Source organism: Eutrigla gurnardus (genome assembly GCF_963514095.1).
Source record: "Eutrigla gurnardus genome assembly, chromosome: 9".
NCBI lineage: Eukaryota > Metazoa > Chordata > Actinopteri > Perciformes > Triglidae > Eutrigla > Eutrigla gurnardus.
The window spans coordinates 28,225,212-28,247,187 of NC_139923.1; the positions used below are offsets into that span (position 1 = coordinate 28,225,212).

Consider the following 21,976-nt stretch of genomic DNA (forward strand, 5'->3'; position numbering starts at 1 on the left):
GATGCAGGTTTAATAAATCTTTCATTTCCAGCAGACAAATCTGAATATAGACCTTTATTTTTAACACGTTTTCTATGTACTCTGGCAAAATAACATTTCAAACAGTAATTTTATTTCAGCATTTATCTTATACTTCTACTCCACCATATAAACTGCTGAATATTTTATTCTGAAGGTCTTCTTAACTTTCCATTTCTACTTCATCAATAATGTAACAATTTTTACACTGGGTGGTTAAGTACATCTTACCGCTAATACTTTTACTTCAGTAACTGACACACACTGACAGTCATCATGTAGAATAACATGAATAAAAACACTCAAACAAATTCGAGGATTCAGCATCTTTCCAGCAGAACGATGAATTTGTCCTTCGAGTGATGGTTTACATTTGTGTTAATCTCCAGATGTTGTTGCCAGCGATCTCTCTGCCAGGAAGCAACGATGGCCAAACTGTTTTATGAACCTTTATTTGTTTTAAAACATCACACGTAGCAGCTATAAAGCCGCATTAAAATACTATTATAAAAAGAGAGGGGCTTGTAAATCTTAAAACCAAGCCCAGGTTGCTAAAAGCAGCAGCCTTCGGTTCTGAAAAGTGAAGCCGTACCCGAAGTGCCTTTAAACCGTCATTCTCTCTACTGGCCACCAGGTGGCGACTCCTCTCTGGTTGTATAGAAGTCTATGAGAAAATGGTCCTACTTCTCTCTGCTGGCCACCAGGGGGCGACTCCTCTCTGGTTGTATAGAAGTCTATGAGAAAATGGTCCTACTTCTCTCTGCTGGCCACCAGGGGGCGACTCCTCTCTGGTTGTATAGAAGTCTATGAGAAAATGGTCCTACTTCTCCCTGCTGGCCACCAGAGGGCGACACATCTCTGGTTGTATAGAAGTCTATGAGAATATATATATATATATATATGTGTATTAAATACATTATTAAATATACAAATATTCCCAAATGAGAAAACAGAAAAATGTCTTTAGCAACATTTGTCATTTTTCTGTTAATAGGAAACTAAAATTCCTACAATTGGCCTACATGTAATAGTTTGTAATCGAGAGAGAGAAAGAGAGAGAGAGAGGGAGAGAGAGAGAGAGAGAGAGAGAGACAGAGAGAGAGACAGAGAGAGGGAGGGAGGCGCATGACGTCAGCGGTCAGCTGACAGGTTTGTTTTGCTCGAGCTCATCCGTCCTGATAACAACACAGAGCCAGAGAGGGAGGAAGCGACCGACATCCAGCCAGCTAACGAACTCAACCAGCGTCCCTCCGTGTGTGTTGTGACACTTTATAAAAGCTCGCAGCTCCGACGTCACGCAGACTTTCATCGGTCGCGTTTAGCTTATTTTTTTGTAAACACTTTTTGGCGACGTCACCTCTGTCTTCTCTTGTTCATCCACCAGCTAACGGCTGGACTCTGACGCAGTATGCCTTCAGAGAAAACCTTCAAACAAAGACGCACGTTCGGTAGGTGTTGTTGTCGCGCTCCTGTCTCTTTGACGCTCTCCGTGTGTGTGGTTTTTGTTGTTTGTGTTTCCTCCTTTCCACGAGACCGAGTTACCGTTGTTAGTTAGTTGTTAGAACCCCCGACCCGTCGAAAGAAAGACCCGATATGCGGGGCCTCTTAGTCATGACGGTGGCTTTAACTATTCGCTTCCGACGGAATAATAGATCGTAATTGCGCTGTTTTTTGTTGTTGTTTTGTTTTGCTGCAGGCTCGTGTGTTTGTTTGCATCAGAGCTGCGTAGAAAAAAACAAAGTGGTGTTGAAACGCAGAGCTGCAGGATTGGGGGATGGGACAGCTGGTGCAGCACAGAGGACTTTAAAACCGGGACCTCAAGGACTTTACCTCGGGTCCGGGTCCCAGTGTGGGCCTCTGCATTCAGCTGTGAACCCGAACCCAGAGCTCAAAACGAGGCCAGCAAATCCTTAAAAACAAAAAAGATTATAACTTCATAAGAGCATGTACTTTGTGCAGTATTTTAGTGCACAAGATACTATTTAAATATGTATTTTTAAATCGCCGTTTCGTTTCCCCACAGATCTGGAAAGAACAGACTGTAAATATAATTCCCAGAATGACTAAAAGTAACAGACTTCCTGTTAAACGTCACGCCATTGGTCCGAATTTGCGCAACCGAAGCACGTGACCAGAGCCAGACTGGCGACAACAGAGAAAAGAAACATGGCGTCACGTGTACAGCTAGCCTGTTGACGTCGAGTTTTAGACCACGTTTTAAAAAACCGTTAAAACGACGACGTGACTTTCACTTTCACGTCGAAAACCACAGATGCCAAAGTATACAGATACTAAGGTAGACGTACAAAGACTTGTGTGTAGTAGAAGTACTGATTCAACTTGTTTCCTCAGGTAGAAGTATCACTTTTGAGGACAAAATGTACAGAAAGTAAAGTCCAAAGTATCACATTGAAGAATACAAAAGTATAAAGTAAAAAGTATCACTGTGAAGGGCTAAATGTACTCGAAGTGAAGTAAAAAGTATCAATTTGAAGCACAAAATGTACTGAAAGTACAAAGTAAATAGTATCACTTTGAAGGATACAAATGTACTCAAATTAAAGTCCAAAGTATCACTTTGAAGGATACAAATGTACCCAAATTATAAAGTAAAAAGTATTACTGTTAAGGGCTAAATGTACTCAAAGTACAGTAAAAAGTATCACTTTGAAGCAGAAAATGTACTGAAAGTATAAAGTAAATAGTATCACTTTGAAGGATACAAATGTACTCAAATTAAAGTCCAAAGTATCACATTGAAGGATACAAAGTAAATAGTATAACTTTGAAGGAAATGTAAATGGACCTGCATTTATTATTTATATACTCAAAAGTAAAGTAAAAAGTATCACATTAAAGGACGTTTCTACTGGCTGTTTATTTTGTAAGACTGATTGAATTTCAGGTCATATTAAAATAATCATCACTAATTCCCCTCAAATGTATTAAAGTCTGTTTAGAAATATGAGGAGGAGAAAGTAGATACTTGTTTTTTACATGTAGGAGGAAAAGTACTCGTGTATTTGACAGCATTACTTCTGAAACACACCTATCACACTTATTTTAGACGCGGTTATATGTTATATGTTTTCTGTGTGAGTGTTTTTGTGAGGTGAGTTCACAGGCCATACATGACTCGGGGAATCTGACTCAGATCATGACGGAGCAGAAATGTATGAGGAAGCAAAAAAAAAAAACCCCAGAGGCTTTTAAGACCAACTGTTTCCCAATGTGTGTTTTTTTTCTTCTTCCCTGCTCGTGTTTTATTTAAACCGATGAGTCAAAGGCTCTTTGTGGTCAGAAGAGACAAACAGCTTCCCTGTTCGCGGGCCGTGAACTCGGATTGATATGTATTCACAGACCAGTTCCCCGAGTTAAGTGTGAAAAAGGCCACTTTTCTGGAAGACAAACATTTAAAACTGAGTTTGTTTTTATAGTCGTGTCACGAGATCAGTCTGATGGAAGTGAACGCATCAGCTGACTAGACAACATTTCACGTTGTTATCCATATAATCAACGAAAAAGTCTCAAAATATTAAACAAATCAAATAATATTAACTATAAAAACATACTGGAATCACTTTACATTTTATTATTAAACAAATATTTTTTATTGCGTCTTTTTTGTGTGAAAAATAATCAAATAATCTTAAATTAGATGATCATAAATTGTTTAACAGCAGAAAATACATTAAATAATATTTAAAAAAAAATTTCTAATAATCAATTGAGCAGCTCATTAGTGTTTTTTTTTATTGCGATAAAAGACATCACATTTTAAAGTTAAATTATGGGACATTTCTACATTTTCACAACTTGTTTTATATAAATTAGTTAAATTAAATGTCCTCGCAGCAGTTAAACTGTAATTGAGATTATGAAGCATTACAGTTGGATGACTCATGTCATAATTACTGGAGGCCTATTTAATTATAAATAATTGAAATTTATAACAATCAACTTATTCAGAGTATTTCGATTCTTGCCACGACTTTTTAAAATCAGGATCATTAAGGACAAATAAAAAATAATATATGAATAAAATAAATAAAAAATGACGTGGGCCTGTTGTCTCATTCTAGGAACATCTTTAATATAAATAAATTGAAATGACACATTCAAGTACACGCAGCTGAGCTCCACATGCAAACCAGACACACTTGTGATTAAACACAAGTACGCAAGTGGAGTCGAAAACAAGTGAATCATAATGTTTGAATGATAATTTGCTAATCACAACGTGGTTACGCCATGAGTGGATTTCTAGGAAAGCTCATTATGTTTCCCAGAGCGCCTCGGTCTGCTAATGTTCCCCCAGATGTTTCCATCCATAATACGCTTCTAGCATGTAATCACATAAGGATTATTTTTTTAAAGAATGTGTTGAAGTAGAACTCCTAAAAGACCAATTACAGCTGCAGACGGCAACCTCTGCATTCTCTCTGCTGGCCACCAGGGGGTGACTCCTCTCTGGTTGTATAGAAGTCTATGAGAAAATGGTCCTACTTCTCTCTGCTGGCCACCAGGGGGCGACTCCTCTCTGGTTGTATAGAAGTCTATGAGAAAATGGTCCTACTTCTCTCTGCTGGCCACCAGGGGGCGACTCCTCTCTGGTTGTATAGAAGTCTATGAGAAAATGGTCCTACTTCTCTCTTGATGTATTATCTCAGTAAACATTGTAAACATGAGTTTATGGTCTCAATCTCTAGTTTCAAGTCTTCTTCAATCCAGCATGATGTTCATTTAGTACATTATGGTCCATTTAGAGTCCACCAGACCAGGAAGCAGGGGATGCTTTAGGGGGGCGGGGCTTACCTGCTGATTGACAGGTCGCTACCATGCTACCAATGCTAGTTAGCTAATAAGATGACTTTAACACTTAGCTGTAATGTTGACCTTGAATTATAGAAGCTAACTTTGTTAGCAGCTTCACACCAGAACCGGGGTGTTACTCAGATCCACCCGTCGCTCCTCCAAATATCCAAGGTGGTGAACTCAAGGCTTCAAAACTTGTTTATACTCTGACTTTTCCTTTTTTAATGGCTTCTCTCTCTCCATTTGTATCTGCCTTGTAAATGTCCGTTAAGCCTGACCCTGAGTCTGTTTCTCCGCCCCCAGAACAGAGAGTAGAAGATGTCAGACTGATCCGAGAGCAGCACCCCAACAAGATACCGGTGAGTTCAGGCACTGAAGTAGTGTGATTCTCTAAAACTAATGGGGAAAAACAACTTAAATGGGCATCATATGATGTGATGTGACACATTTAAAAACATGAGAACGCACCGCGACGGAAAGTGTGACCTCACACGTGAACACACCGCTTCATTTCCTGCTTTTAAATGTCATGTGATACCACTTCTCTGCTTCTTCTCTTCTGCTGTGACAACAAAACGCTGACCACAGCAGCTGTTTCTGAGGTTGTTTCCTAATGAGAAAGAGTCATGTCGACTGCTTCTGCTAATGGGTCAGCTGTCCCGTGGTTACCTAGCAACCGGCAATAAACAAAAAGCACAACTCACGTTTCACCTGCCCCCCTTTAGTTTGGAGGTAGAGTGTCACCTCAGCCTTCCATCTGCTGCTGCTGCTGCTGGTGAATCTGATCTCAGAACAGTTTTAACTGTCAAGGTGCGTTCACACAGACGTGAAGAGGAGGTGGGCGGAGCTTACCTCAACGTAGACGCCAACAACGTTTTCTTCCCTCATGGCTGAAATCACCATTATTTCTGCTTTGTCCATGTTGTGAAGTCTCAGATACGCCAGGAAACCAAACGCCGTCCTGTCTGAGCAAGACACACATCGGCTGGTTTACTACAGCTGGATGAACCCAAAACAAACAATTTAGTTGTTATTATATTGCAATAAACCGATGGAAAGTAATGACATAATGATGACAAGTTGTATAAAGTGCTGAGTCATGCTTTAAGTCTGTCTGCAAGATGACAAGCTAACTTATTTTAAAATGCTTATTTTCTAAATGGAGTCTGGTTGATGGGTGCTAGGCTACGCTAACGTTGTAGCTGCTCCATCAACACTCCAAATAAGGTCATCTAGACATAAATACAGCAGAGACCTTGTTGTTTGGACCACAGATAGTCTCTGGTTCCTCCACATAGTCTGGTCTGGTCTCTGGACTAATGTGAGCTACTATCTAGACCTCTGGGGGACCACAGACAGTCTCTGGTTCCTCCACATAGTCTGGTCTGGTCTCTGGACTCATGTGAGCTACTATCTAGACCTCTGGGGGACCACAGACAGTCTCTGGTTCCTCCACATAGTCTGGTCTGGTCTCTGGACTAATGAGAGCTACTATCTAGACCTCTGGGGGACCACAGACAGTCTCTGGTTCCTGGAGTCCCTGATTGTGTGTCCGTCTCCTGTAGGTAATCATCGAGAGGTACAAAGGAGAAAAACAGCTTCCCATCCTGGACAAGACCAAGTTCCTGGTGCCGGACCACGTCAACATGAGTGAACTAATCAAGATTATCAGGTAGACCTAAAGTCCTCTCCTTCTTCCTCCTCCTCCTCCTCGTCCCTCCTCTCACATGTCCTTGTCTCGCTAGGCGACGCCTCCAGCTCAACTCCAACCAGGCCTTCTTCCTGCTGGCGAACGGCCACAGCATGGTCTCCGTGTCCGCCGCCATCTCCGAGGTCTACGAGCGGGAGCGGGACCAGGACGGCTTCCTCTACATGGTCTACGCCTCCCAGGAGACCTTCGGATCCGGATCCCCCGCCTCCCAATGAGCACGCTTGTCCCACCCGACAGGCCATTGGACAATTGTAGTTTTATGACGCGCCCCCCCCCCCTTTCTCCGTGTTTTCTTACCACACACCTTTAGTCTCGACCTGTAAGAACTAAACACAACGGTAACTTCTCGGCTGGGGCGGGTTCAGGGTCGCGATCTCTATAAATGTATATACATATAAATATATATACACACACGTTGCGTAGCGCCTCACTCACCCGTGTAACGTAGAGCTGCTCTGGGCCACCAGGGGGCAGCAAATACCCCACCCCCTACCCAAAAAACCCCAGACTCGGGCCAATCAGAGTCCTTTTTAGTGTGCGTCTCTGCTTCTTTATCGTCCTGAATCTTGTCCCGTTGTCATGGCAACATGCCGACGGTACCTGTGGTTTAATGCGTCTCCTCGGCTGTATTTATGTTCATGTGTATACACATTTCAGGTTGTGATATTGCATAAAACCACATAGCTATATATATATATATATATAGCCAATGAACAAAGCCAACCTTAATTTTAAGGTGTTTTTTTGGGAGACGGGAACTAGTTTTTTTTTCTTAATGAAGCATTTTAACGCAGCGGTGGATTTTAACGAAAATGACGAAGTTGAGAAGATCAACGCGTCTCCACCGTGTGTCTTGTTTTTTTATCCCGAAGCATCTTCACTGTAACTAAAATGCGTTTTGGGGGAGGGAGGGAGGGAGGGAGGAAATGCTTTTGCTCTTGAAATGGATGATTGTAGTTTGCAACAAAAAAAGAAGAAACACATGCTTCTTAGTGTACAGATATATTGACTTTTACAGCTTTGGATATTGAACGAGTGTAACCAAGTTGACTTTGGACACAACAGGAGCAGATCTGAACACATGTACGGATGCGGGATGATGATGCTTCTTCTTAGCAGATTTATGTTTTATGGTTTAGCTCTTTTATGTGATTTTATTGGCTGTCGACGGCGTGCGACGGAGACTCTTGTGTTTCTGGTGAAAGAAGCCGGTGTGCGTTTGTTAACGGAGGGGTGGAGCGTTTGTTTTCGTGGTCTCTACTGCCTGCTCCTCTGTTTCTCACTCACACACACACACACACACACACACACACACACAGCAATATCACACAGCCTCTTATGTATTTATGTTGGTATTTTGTAAACAATAAAAGGAGAAAAAAAAGATAATTTGTGGGGTTTCATGTGATTTTCTATCAACATGCTACTTACACGTACAACATGTTTTAATATTTGCTTGTTTTCTCTATTTGCAGTGTTTTTTTCCCCTAAATGCTGCACATTTTGTCAAATCTGCAAATATCTAAATTAGTATTAAGATATTTTATTGTTCAAACTTCCCTCAAAATTCAGATAAAACACATTTAAATGTCATAATAATAACACAAAAAAAACATTTTACTCATACTATTTGGTTGTTTTTCTCTATTTGCTGTGTTTTTCCTAAATTTGTTGTTATATCAGCAAACATCTTAATTTTTTTACGTTTTGTCTACATGTTAGCGTTTTTTGAATTTACTGATTTTGAGCTCTCCAGGCCACCGTAGAAACACCAGGAAGGTGAACACATTAAAATATGTCGGTTCTAAATATGATTCACGAGTGAAAGCCTGAGGACTTTCTTATTTATAGTCGGATATGTTCAGCCTCAGAGAACATGTTCCCTCTACGCGACCACGTCGACCGCTTTCAGCTCGTTAACGGTTTACAAAATCCATTTTCTGCAACACTAAAGACGTGTCCGTGTGTTTAAGCGTCCTGAAACATCTAATCATACATGTGGAAATACGTGTCTGCTGCTCTTTCTGCCCTGTCATTTTCTACGATGAGATTTCTACGACAAAATAAGACCTGTAATCTCAAAGTAGCTCATTTTAACACAAGTCTGCTCGTCGAGGTTTAAGATTCAGATCGGACTGTTTGAAGAGAAATCTTATGAATTATTATCAGATTTTGTTGCAGGAAATATCTAAATGAACCAAACAGCAGTTGGAGCTTTCGCTAAAATGTCCTTCTTTGTGTTCATAAATGAAAAGTTCAAATATTGTAAAAGGGATTTTTTGGTATCGTGGAGGAAACGGGAAAATAAGTTATCACAAAAAAATAACCTCTGGCAAAAATGCAATATAGGCAACTTCCACTGTGGATTGGTTGAGTTTACATTAATTGTTGCGATCGCAACCTGAAAGGACAATGTGACATAAAAATAAATAATAAAATAATGTATATATTTTACAATAAAAGTAAAGCGTCTACTGTGAAAAAGGCGTAATGTGTAAGCTTGATAAATAATCTATGTGGTAAAAGACAGAACCAGAAAATATTTTTATTATTCAAACTTCCCTCAAAGTTCAGATAAAAACAACAATTTTAAAATACAATGTCATAAAAAAAAAACGGACCTAAAAATTAACATTTGCACACAAAAAGCACATTTTTTACTAAAGATGAACGGATGCTGGAGCGTCGGCTAACCAACAAAAAAACCTTTAAGTGGAACTAAGTGACACAAAACCTCAAAAGGAGGCTCGTCTTGATCTACGGAGGCCATTTTTCTTTCTTTTAACGTGCCACTGGTAACCACGTAGACTCATTTTTAAGTGCTTTTTGTAACTGGCCGTTACAGAGCGGTGCAGGGATGATGTTGCGCCAGCCCCCGAATGTTAGCATCACCGCAGTTCCCTTCGCAAAAAGCGAAGGGATTATTCCATTTTGGATTATCGCATAAAATTTCTTTGAGTTTTTGTTGCAAAGGCCGGCATGTTTTGTTCAGCAAGATAAACGCAAATGAACACGACGTTTGTGGATTTACAATTCGTCAAAAATGTAAACTTGTTAGCAACCGCCTTTTTTCTGGCATTTTATATCGCAAAATTCTTAACCTTGTTTTACATAAGGCATCTCTCCACCGACTTCGAGGGAATCGAAAGTGCAAAAATGTGAATTTCCTGGTTTCTATTTCTATGACACAATTGACCCTTCGCTAAGGCCCGCCCCCTTTGCCGAAATCAAATCTTTGGGAAAACTAAAAACTTCAGGAGGAAATAGACAGAAGGATGTACCGTATGCAAGTTAAAAATATAACAATAGAAACTTACGTGTAAAAGTAGATCAGCTGGCGATCGAGACGGAAGATAATGAAATTAAAGAAACAATGCTGTTCCCGTAAAGTCGAGCATTCACTGATACAGTCATTAAAAAATAGCAAAAGCAGCTAGTAGGCATTCATATACCTGCAGTAGCTAGCATAGCATAGAAGTGCTAACGCTAACATACTTAGCTAATGTTAGCTCTCTAGGTTTTTAACGTAGAATGGTTTTGGAAATGTTTACCTCCTTTCGACCACTCCGGTTTATGTTTAGCCGTGACTAGCTTAATTCTATGGAGCAAATCCGCGGGTCCGAGCTAGACGATGCTAAGGGCTGAGGGCGGGACTTAGCAAAGGATTGATTTACAATACAATACAACACAAAAGCATTCGTTTTTAATAACAGACAAAATGTTGTTCTACATACTGAACGTTCAGTATTTAACTCTTTTTAAATACAAAACCCCCGGTCCTTGTGCCGGGGCCCTCCAGGGGCCCCGCTACAGTTTCATCTGAAGGACCAGCTGACCTCCTGTCTTTAAAAACTCTGGGTCCTGCCCAGTTAAAAACCACTTCCCAACTTACTTAGACCATTTTTCCCCAGTTTTGAACTGTCCTGAACCTGTAACATAAAGACATTACATGTAACATACTGGATTAATCACAGGAGGGAGTCCCATTCCGGGTCTCCAGGAGTCCCATTCCGGGTCTCCAGGAGTACGATCCAGGTTTCCAGCGTGAAAAATCAAAACGTCATCTTCTCGGAAAAAAATAAACAAGTTCTGAAATGTCCAACGCTGGTTTGAACTGAAGATACAAAAAGTGAAAATATTCAGTGTGCATTCTGATTGTCTCGGTAGAAGAGGACCAGTATTTGGCAGTGGTAGCTCTCAGAGGTAGAGAGGCTGCAGATCACCCAAGGGTGCTGGGTTTAGCTCCCGGAGCTCTGGTGAAGGGGGGGTGACACGGACAAATAAACCCCTCAGCTGCTGAAACAAGTGACCGATACCCCGATTCGTCGGACTGAAACTTGCAGCGTAATCCGTGGTACCGTTTGGCCACCATCTCCCACAATGCATTGCTCAAAGCAAATACAGGAGCTGCTCATGGCTGCAAAAGAAACGTAGCTTCCGAACTTTTAGCTGTCCGAAATAAAACAGTATGCTATAAACATTAGCATATAGCATATGCTAGGTATGATTAGCATGTAGCATGAACGCTAGCAACTGTGTGCAGCAGTGAGCCGAGCCTGATCACATGAATAAAGTGTACAGATGAAAAGGTTTTAAAGGCTGTTTTATACCAGGCGAGGTCACCATCAAGGGTGTGCAGCCCTTCACAATAAGAGCACCGTTGGAGTGTTTGTGAAACCTCATGGAAAACCTCCAAATTTGAATCCGTCGAGGATGATGAATCTAGAACTACAAACGATGCCATTGGTTCTGTGTTTCCTCAAAGAGAGTCGCCTCGTTTCCCAGGAGGAAGGATGTTTCCATGGCAACGTGAGGTACGGCTTCCCGTCTCCGTCGGTTAGTCCGCCGAGTCTTTCCCGTCGGCGTGAGGAGTGAACTTCAGTCGAAACGTCCCTGTGAAGCACAACAGGAAGAAACAGGAAGAAATATGAATAAAAATAATAAATATTAATAATAAAATAACTCTAGATTTTTTTTAAATGCAGCTGTAATTAAAACATGAGAAATCTGAAGTGAACTGTGCAAAATAAAATATTAATATAATGTGTCAGAATCAATAATAAATATAATTATAAAGTTATAAGAAAATAGTCTATTCAAATCACATGTTATCTTTCATATCCAGATTGCAGATTTTTTTTTATTTCATAAAAGGGTGATAATAAAAACACATGATTGAGAATATTAACACGACCTGATTAAAAACATAACGAAGAAAACTATCTAAACTGTAAATAATTACATTTATTTAAGTGTTTAATTATAATCAATCAATGGTTCAAAGTAGTTCAAGTTCAAATGTAATTGTTGATTATTTGTGCATTGATCCCTGAGGAAGTGATCGGTTTATTGGTTCTCACCCTGCTGTGCTGAATCCATGGCCGGCTGTTTGCATTCCTCGGCCCGGTGGCCCCCGGCGCCGCAGTTATAACACGACAGGTTTCCTGCCGCGCGTTTACCCAGAAGGCCGTGGGGCTGGTAGAAGGCGAAGCCCTGCTGCTGCTGCTGGTGGTCTTGTGGTGCCGGGCTGTGGCGGTAGAGCGGCGGCGGCATCATCGGGTAGGAGAAGGGCGTGGCTCCGGCGGCGGCGGACGCCGCTATCAGGGGGCTGAGGTGGAGGAGGGGCCCCAGGGTGAAGAGCGAGGGGCCGGCCGAGAACGGCTGCAGGTAGCCGGCCGCCGCGTATCCAGGCAACGCCCCGTACGCACCACAGTTCCCCCGGCAACCACAGGAGCTGCAAACGCACATGGAGGGACCTGAACTCAGGTCCAACGAGGAGGACGAGGAGGGGGAAGGGGAGGGGCTAGACGCCGGCACGGCTGGGTAGTAAGCGTTGCCAGGGACGGCGGCCACGGGGACGTTGCTGGTGGTTGCCATGGGAACAAAACCGCCACCTCCACCACTACTGGAGCTGCCGGACTTGGAGGAGGGCGGGTAGGAGTAGAATCCGGAGGGCGAGGGCGAGGAGGAGGACAGGTGGAAGTGCAGCGGCGGGTGGGAGTCGTGGTGGAGGCTGTTGGAGGTCGAGGTCAGAGCACAGCTGGTCTCCACCATCAGACCCATGCCGCTGCCGCCGCCGCCACCGCCGCCCGCCAGGCCGCGGCACACCAGCGAGTCCTGGAGGGCGGAGGGGCCGTCCCCCACGCCGAGCCCTGGGAACAGGTTCTCCAGCCGCACCCCCATCCCCATGCCGAACCCCGGCTTCGTCCGGTCCTCCGTGCACAGCAGAGGGGGGCGGGGCTTACGGGGGCAACTCAGGATGCGTGCTGGGTTTGAGACCGGGGAGAGCAGGGTCTGGGGGTAACCGGGGGTCTGCGGGTGGTAGGGAGACGCCGGGAGGCCGAGGGGGAGGTGGGAGGAGCAGGAGGGAGGAGTTTGATCTGTCTGGACGGGCAGGACCTGGGCCGTGGGACGGCTGGAGCCGCTGGAGCTCAGGATGAAGACGCAGGACCGGTCCTTCTCTGGACCCCCGCCATCTGGACCTGGAAACCCGGACGCAGAGAGTCTAGTTTCCAGGCCAAATACATACGTGACGCTTTCACGGAACTTTACATATTCAAATCTCAATATTTCAAAGCTAAATTACTTTTCAGGTTTGACTAATCTCTCAGGATGAACACTCACGCCTGTGAACGTCTCGGGTCCTGTCGAAGGTGGAGTCGCAGCAGAGGGGGGTCCGGGGGGAGCAGGACGAGCTGGAGTAGCCCGAGGACGAGCTGCTGCCTGTGGAGACGGGGTGATGGTGCGGTGGCGTGACGGCGTCCATCTCCACTCGCAACTCTGCTGGAACAAAACCCACCGAGAGATCAGGCTTCATCATAATCGAGTTTGGTTTAGTTTGAGTCACGTTGCGAAACGAACCGGCGGCGGAGGCGGGATGCGTCGAGGGTCCCATGTGACTGGAAGGTGTTACCCTGGCGATGCCGCCGCAGGCCCGCTTCTCCATCTTCATCTCCCTGCAGAGGACACACAAATTTAATATTATTATCTGACTAAACTGCCTTCCAGCTTATGTCCACCAGGGGGAGCCATTCTCCCACCCAACGCTGCTCCTCAGCATCACAACTCCTCTTCCACAAACATCTGCAAACCCGTCAAACCTGTCGCATGGAAAACCACTGCAGCAACTTTCCATTCTCTTGTTCCAGCATGCGCACACATGCACATGCACATGCACACACACACACACACACACACACACACGTGTCACCACATGTTGATACTGGGGCTGGAAATACGATCGAGAGATAATAGCGGGTTCATGACGAGTCGGAGTCATGTGAACTCTGTGTTTTTGTGGTTTTGCATGCGTCCCTGCCGGTTATCTCCCTGCAGGTATATCTAATCTCCCCGGCCCACTCACGGCTGGTTAACCATTGATGGCGTTCGGACCTTTTGCCGCCGTGTATTTGCAGTTGGAATCAGTCTGTCTGTTAATCGTTAAAGGGAGGGACGACGCATCTGGGACGAACTCCACCGTGCACCACCAGCAACGATATGAGGGGAAAATTCATGCTAACGGGCCTTGTGATGAAATCATAGAGGCCTGCATCCACACCAGATTAAACACCTCTGCTGTATATATATATATATATATATACACACACATATATATATATATATATATATATATATACCGTAGATGACCATTTAGTAGCCCGGGCGTTTAATATGCTAAATCGACTTGGAGCCCAGGCGTTTATAAGAACCAGGCGCGTATTTGCAACAGGCTACAATTTATTTTTGCAATGAGCAGCACCAGACCATCATGCAAAGAACAAGGAGCTCACCATAGCACCACTGGAACAAAACTACTTTTTCCCCCCGACGCATCTTTATTGACATCAGACAATAAATACAAAGACAGTTTGTCTGTGTTACCGCGACACAGGGAGCTGATCAGAGCAGTGTTATGAATGATAACGGAAGGGGGGGTCGATCGCGGTAATTTCAACACTGTACATTAGCGCATTTATCTATATCCCTATATCCCTCAGTCTAGCGCGCCTGTGTTTGTGTGTCTGTGTGTGTGTGTGTGTGCGCGCGCCTGCATGCGAGAGAGAGAGAGAGCGCGAGAGGAGGGGCTGACTGACAGAAGAGGTGAGAGCCGGTGAAGTGCTGTTAAAAAAAAACTTTTGTTTTCTGTGCAAGACTATGGTAAACACTTAATCGCCCGGGCGTTTAATTGAACCGGCGTTTATTATGCCAAATGAGGTCGGACCCCCGGCGGCTATTAGAGCACAGGCGCGTATTTGCACGCGGGCGATTATTTGGTCATCTACGGTATATATATATATATATATATACATATACATATATATACATATATATACATATACATATATATACATTACTACTTTACAAGCAGCCAAACAAATCTACGCTGTAAATCGATATGCTTATTTTTCATTTTCTCCAGACGTTCTGGGAGATTCTGCTATGAATCACTGCAGCTGGATTTGTTTAGTTTTTTGGAACTTCCTTTACAAGCGAGTCATCAAAAACATCATCATCAGCTGAAATTTTAAAAAAATGTTCACCACTTTACTTTCAGAAAGAAGCCCCTTTCTGACGGATTAATCCTTATCTACCACATGCTTCAAAGCCACCAGAATCCTTTGACAAAACCTTTAATTGTACTGATGCTGGTCCACTAGTTTGTTTGTGTTCTTGTGAGACTTTTCAAATGTATTTTTTTTTTTTGTCAAAGGAGTCTGGTGGCTTTGAAGGGAGATGAGTCTAATGGATAAAGCAATGAAAGTATGTGAAATATGGTTTAAACATCTATAACACACTAAACCCTCCCTTAAATGCCCCGTAACCATGACAACGAAAAGGAAGCCACTGACTTCTGGATCTCCAGTTGAGTCTTCTGCAGCTCTAGCTGAGTCTTGAGTTTCTTCTTCGCCCCCTGGGTCAGGTCGTACTGGTTCAGGTCTTCCTCCGTCAGCGCCAAGAACTGCAGGATCAAACAGACATGTTAGAAATATGAAATTGTTAATTTGTTTTATTATACAGGACAACATGTGAAGCCACCTCCTCCATGGTGAGCTGCTTGAAGACGGGGTAGTACTTGTGGAGGCGGAGCCTGCGGAGCCAGTCCAGGATGCTGTTCTGCTCGGCGGTGCTGGACTGGGTCTGGGGGGGCGGCTGCATGGTGGTGGTGGACTGGGAGCGAGACAGGGAATGGGACTGGGGGTACGTGAGGGGCTGGGGGGGAGGGGGGTGAAGGTGGTGCTGGGAGCACTGGGTGGGCGGGGGGGACAGCTGCTGGGGGGGAGGGATGGATTGGGGGAGGGAGGAGGGGTGAGGCAGGACCGAGCTGTGGGTGCTGACGACGGGCTGGACGCTGGCCACCCGGTATACGGCCCTGGAGAGGAAACACAGTGAGGGGAGCACGAACGACGGTGATGAAGATGATGATGAAGATGGACTCAGTCTCACCTGTTGGCTCCTCTGTACTGAACCATGCAACCGAGATCTGAGGAAGAGTGGAAACAAAAACATCATATCATGATTCCATTTGTTTGGTGACTCAGTTTTTTCACTTTTGTTGCCTTAAAAAAAGCTGATAGTTTATAGTCGGATTGTCAGTTTTGGTTTATTTTGCTTTTAGAAAAACAAACGCATATTAACACATTTTAAAGCATTACAGCCATCCAGCTTTAATGTTTTGTGTTGTTTTTTTTGATGGCTTTGCTGAGGTTTATTCCTGCATCTTGATCAGGATATTTTAATGTTTTTAATACTCGTATGTCTGCCATGGTGCGACCCGTCTATATAGACGTAAAATCAAGTGCTACATTTTGTTGACAATGACAATAAATGATCCTTGAATAGTACATACTGGATGTATGTTTGCTGGATTTACTCTAGTTTCATGTTTTGCCGACGATTCGACTATGAGATTGGCGGTCGAATCAGGCTCTTTAGATCGAAGCGTCGAATAGTCGGCTTTTCAGGTTCACCCCTACAGTGTACGTTGGTTTTATCACTTGCATACTTATTTAAATGTTTTTAATCAACATTACACTGCATTCATGCTTTACTAAAGAGGCTTGTCCACGCGAGCTTCACCAACATATCGTTTGGACGCTTTGTTCTTTTTGTCGTGTGGTCGGTGATAGAAACCCGCCGCTAGCAGCGTGTTCGCTGTTATTTATGTGATATTTCAGCCTTGTGGAGTCGAACTCACTCACCGGTGTTCATGGAGGCAAATTACAGCAGTCAGACGCATTCATATTAGCCTTCCTCCCCTGGGGTTTTATGTGTGTCTGACACACACACACACACACACACACACACACACACACACACACACACACACACACACACACACACACACACACACACACACACAGGTAGAAACATCCAAAAGTACAAGCACACACAGATATTCACGGCACTGACGGCTATAAATACTCTCCAGGATGAAGTCACACTCGTACAGTCAAACACACACACACACACACACACACACACACACTACCATGAGGTCACCAAACACAAGCATGTCACGCTGAATTCCCCCACCGGACTGAAATAGAGCCGCTCCCTCCGACACGTCCCAAACACAACTGAAAATCCCGCCTGCCATCTCACCTCTCTCACCTCGTCACCACCACGACCTTTGACCTTTCCTCACTCTCTTTCATTCTTTCCCTGCATCTAAGAATAGGGATCCACTGTTTGATATTTCTGCTGCCGTCCTTAGAGACACATCCAACCACAGCTGATAGTCTCCCGTTTCTATAAATTAAAAATATCATACATCCAAATATTAAATAAATGAATGACTTACTGGAGCTGGAGGTGAGCGGGCAGGTCGGGGCCACGGGGGCCGTGGGGAGGGGGGAGGGTGGCGGTGGGAGGGGGGAGGGGAGCGGTGGGAGGGGGGAGGCGGGACAGTTGGGTGAGAGAGGCCGGGTGGAGGTGAAGAACAGCTGGACGCTCTGGTGCTGGAGGACGTAGCACGGCAGCACTGTTAGACACCTGGGTGCAGGCAAAGAGACGGGACAGACAATCAGACAGACAGGCAGACAGACAGACGGTCAGACAGACAGGAGACACTGCTTCACAGCTAGTCGACCGCATAGCAACATAATAACAATCAGGCAAGAGAATGAGATGCCTCAATAATACTAAAGCTGTAGATTAATTCAGTAAATTCAAAGCAAAACTATGAAGATATGACAATATTTTCCCAAAAATCATCGAAATGTGCTTAAAAAAATATTATTTTTTATTTTTTTACTTTTTTTATTATTTTTTATTTGGTTTTATGTATTTAATTTTATATATTTATTTATTTATTTTTAAAAGAAAATGATGTATGTATGTTGTGCTGCATATTGTACTCCAATTTCAATTTTAATAAAAATGAAAAAAAAAAAAAAAACATATTTGAATCGCTTTACATTGTTGAGAAATAAAACATTTTAAATGCATCACAGATAAGAAGAACTTTTTTAGTTGAAAACTAATCAAATAATCTTAAATTGAGAAACAATTTTCTTTTTAAATGTATGTTTGCTGACGCTATTTCACGAACAAAACACCGTGAGGAAGATGACTTTTAGCAAGATATAGAACATGGATTTAAACAGTCCGGGGTTTAAACGATTCGATAGATAAAACACGCTGAGACAGAAAGTGTGCTGGGACTCACCTGGGGTCCAGGTCTGTGGACTGAGGGAGGAATTTCTCCACTGCTTCATCAGGAAACGCCTGTGACAGCTTAGAGGGGAATAAACATATTAAATCTACATTTCTACGCTGATGACACCACATTATCACACACACAACTGTACATTAATAATAATTAAAAGAGAAACAGAGGGCTAAGTGACTCATTCATTCGTCCAGTAAAGAGCTTTCACTGTTCTCTCCACTGAGTGGAGGATGAGATTATTATCATCAAAATGGGTTTTTGGGGTTTTGGGTCCTGACCTGGCTCAGCAGCTCCGTCACCTCCTGCTGTGTTCTGACCACGGATGACACAAAACCATCTGACCAGCTGGCCTGGAGGAGGTGGGAGGGGCAAGGGGAAAGTGGAGGTGATGGAGTAGACGGAGAATGTAAATATGTGAGTGGATGAACATTTGGGTTAAAGTGAGCGGCGGGCGTTTATGTATGAACTCACCTCGAACACATAATCACTCGTGTCTTCAGACGAGTGTGTCGCCCCCCTCAGCACCACCCGCTCCATCAGCACTGGAAGAAACACAAAACCATTCACAGGCGATTAAACACATGTTTGTCATTTAGAGCTGATTTGTTTAAAAGGCCAGGGAGGCATTTAAACCATAATAATAGGTCCTTATTAATTATTATTATTATTATTATAACCTTTATTTAACCAGGAAAATTCCATTGAGATTAAAAACCTCTTTTTCAAGGGAGACCTGGCCAAGATAGGCAGCAGCATATACAAAACAATTACACAGTTACACAATTAAAACACCAAAAAACAAACAAACAAAGGTATTGATTTTACAAGTAGATCATTAAAAACAAGAACATCGATTGGAATCAGCTTCAAGTCCTTTTAACTTACATTTAAAAGAGCTCAATGAAATTAACTCTGCCAGTTTCCAGTCATTTTGGAGCATATTCCATGCAGACGGTGCAGCATAGACAAAAGCCTTTTTTCCCATTTCGGTACGTGCAAAGGGTACAGAAAGCAACAGGCAATTATTTGACCGGGAAGAGTAAGGACCAGTACTTCTCAATGCAATTAAAGCACAAATGTAAGAAGGCAGTAGGCCAAGTATTGCCTTATATATAAAAATAAACCAATGACTAAGCCTTCGGGTGGCCAGAGCAGTCCATCCAACCCGAGCGTATAACTCACAATGGTGTGTCAATGATTTGCAATTTGTGATGAACCTGAGAGAAGCATGGTAAACAGTATCAATCATATTAAGACATTGAGCTGGAGCGTTCATGTATAAAAGATCTCCATAATCTAACAAGGGTAAAAAAGTCGCAGCTACTAGTCGTTTTTTTACATCAAACGAAAAACAAAGCTTATTTCTAAAATAAAAGCCCAGTTTTGTCTTCAGCTTCTTTACAAGATTCACCACATGCGGCTTGAAAGTGAGGGAGTCGTCAATTAGTACACCCAGGTATTTATACTCCTGAACCACCTCTATTTCATATCCCTGAAGAGTGGTCACTGGGGGGACAATTTGTGTCCTCTTCCTGGATTTAGAAAACAACATAAGCTTAGTCTTGTCTGTATTAAGAACAAGTTTCAGTTTAAGTAATGAGTGCTGAACAGCTACAAAGGCTTTCTGCAGGGATTCAATGGCCTGAACAAGAGTTGATCCACAGCAGTAAATGATTGTGTCGTCAGCATAAAAGTGCAAATTGACATCTGTCATGTTTGAGCCCAGCTCATTAATATAAATAATGAATAAGAGGGGACCTAGTACAGAACCCTGTGGCACCCCCTTGTGGACAGTAACAATGTCAGAACACATACCATCGTATTTAATGCACTGAGTCCTGTTACTAAGGTAGTTGGTGAACCAAGCAACTGCTCTCTCCGAGAGTCCTGATTGAAGGAGTCTAAGTTTTAAAATACAGTGGTCAACAGTGTCAAACGCTTTCGACAAATCGATAAAAAGTGATGCACAATGTTGTTTCTTATCAAGTGCAACAGAAAGGTCATTTACCACCTTCATTGCAGCTGTGATGGTGCTGTGCTTTTTCCTAAAACCCGACTGATATTTAGATAAAATACTATTGGATTGTAAAAACGCCTTTACTTGCTCACTCACAAGAGCTTCAAGAATTTTGGCCAACACTGATAAGTTAGATATTGGTCTGTAATTAGTTAAAATCACTGGATCACCTCCTTTTAATAAAGGGAGAACAAAAGCTGATTTCCATACAGAGGGAATTTCATTTGTTTCTACTGTAAGATTAAAAAGATGTGCAAGAGGTTCTGCTATAAAATCAGCCGCCAATTTCAAAAAGTAAGGATCGATTAAATCGGGTCCAGAAGATTTTTTAGGATCCAAGACTGTAAGGGCTTTACGAACTTCCTGAACAGAGAAAGGTACAAAGTTGAAAAGCTGTCCCTTGTACATTGGGAAATCAGTGCTGGGTTTCACAGAGACAGAACCCACAGAGTCAAACAGAAACCCAGAAGATACAAAATGATTGTTAAAACAATTCAATACCTCCATTCTGTCATAGACAGGTACAGAATCCTTTAATACATAAGAAGGAAGAGCTTGAGAATTTTTACTCACAGTAAGGGAATTAATAACTTTCCAAAATTTCTGTGGATTATTTAAATTCTCAGTGGTGACAGACAAATAATATTCAGATTTGGCTTTTTTGATGAAAGAGGTGCATTTATTTCTCAGTTGTCTGAAAATAAGCCAATCAGTGGTAGAACCTGTTTTTCTTGCCTTGGCCCAAGCCAGATTTCGCTCATGAATGGAGTCTGCCAGCTCTGGGGAGAACCAGGGGTTTTCTCGCCCTTTTATCCTGTATCTCCTTAAGGGGGCATGTTTATTTACAATATCCATAAAACCATCCCTAAAGAATGACCAAGCTATCTCTACATCAGAGATCAGTCCTATTTTTTTCCAGTCAAAGTTAGACAAATCGTGATGAAATGCTTGTTCATTAAAGTGTTTCAGATTCCTCTTTACGATGATACGAGGTTTTGTTTTAGGGACCTTAGTGTTTCTAATAGCAGCAACAACACAATGGTCACTTAAATCATTGCAGAAAACCCCCAGAGATGAAAATTTATGAGGATCATTTGTCAATATTAAATCAATCAAGGTGGACTTCTCAGGGCTTTGAAGGTTTGGTCGAGTGGGTGAATTGACCAATTGAGTAAGATTGATGGAGTCACAGAAGGATTTGAAGTCATCAGAAACTGGTTTAAGCCAATCCCAGTTTAAATCACCAGCTAAAACAAGTTCACTATAATTCAATCTGGACAGAAGAAGCTTCAAAGATTGTAATGCTTCCTTGGTGGCAGATGGAGGCCTGTAGCACCCAATAACTGTTATACAAAGGCCCTTGGTAATTTCCAAATTGATTGCCAAAAATTCCAGTTGTTTGCAGATGGATTCAGACTGAACTACACAGGAATCAAATTTTGATTTGATATAAACAGCAACACCACCACCTTTCTTAGGCCTGTCTGTGCGATAAACATTATATCCAACCATGTTAATGTTTTCATCAGTAATAGATTTGGTCAACCAAGTTTCAGAAATTACAACAATATCTGGATCTAATGATTTAACCCAAATCCGGAACATGTCCATCTTGGGTAACAGGCTGCGCACATTCAGATGAACGATTTTAAGACCAGATAAAGATTTAAAATCAGATGGCGTCTGAGTGTACTGCAGTTCAGGGCCAGGGTTAGGTTGCACATTTCCAGATAAGAGTAATAGT

At 42.8% G+C, this 21,976-nt stretch overlaps 2 protein-coding genes across 3 annotated transcripts in view; one reads left to right on the plus strand and one right to left on the minus strand.

Moving 5' to 3' along the window:
- The first annotated feature begins 1,193 nt into the window (after positions 1–1,193).
- Positions 1,194–7,933, plus strand: map1lc3b (microtubule-associated protein 1 light chain 3 beta). The gene is made up of 4 exons (XM_084016762.1): positions 1,194–1,466; positions 5,137–5,192; positions 6,399–6,505; positions 6,579–7,933. Exons 1-4 carry the CDS (start codon positions 1,427–1,429, stop codon positions 6,757–6,759), a joined length of 384 nt encoding a protein of 127 aa, XP_083872888.1. The 5' UTR covers positions 1,194–1,426; the 3' UTR covers positions 6,760–7,933.
- A 2,646-nt stretch (positions 7,934–10,579) lies between these two features.
- Positions 10,580–21,976, minus strand: part of zcchc14 (zinc finger, CCHC domain containing 14) — a 20,421-nt gene continuing 9,024 nt past the window's right edge. The window contains exons 4-14 of one of the 2 annotated variants that reach the window (XM_084016733.1): positions 18,687–18,757; positions 18,494–18,565; positions 18,213–18,280; positions 17,346–17,536; positions 15,989–16,025; positions 15,581–15,914; positions 15,394–15,503; positions 13,406–13,500; positions 13,169–13,324; positions 11,905–13,026; positions 10,580–11,437 (exon numbers count right to left, since the gene is read on the minus strand). In XM_084016733.1, coding sequence (XP_083872859.1) covers positions 11,382–11,437; positions 11,905–13,026; positions 13,169–13,324; positions 13,406–13,500; positions 15,394–15,503; positions 15,581–15,914; positions 15,989–16,025; positions 17,346–17,536; positions 18,213–18,280; positions 18,494–18,565; positions 18,687–18,757 — 2,312 coding nt within the window. In that variant the 3' untranslated portion in view covers positions 10,580–11,381. Of the gene's footprint in view, positions 11,438–11,904; positions 13,027–13,168; positions 13,501–15,393; positions 15,504–15,580; positions 15,915–15,988; positions 16,026–17,345; positions 17,537–18,212; positions 18,281–18,493; positions 18,566–18,686; positions 18,758–21,976 lie in introns of both variants that reach the window. The other variant, XM_084016732.1, reaches the window with a different exon arrangement.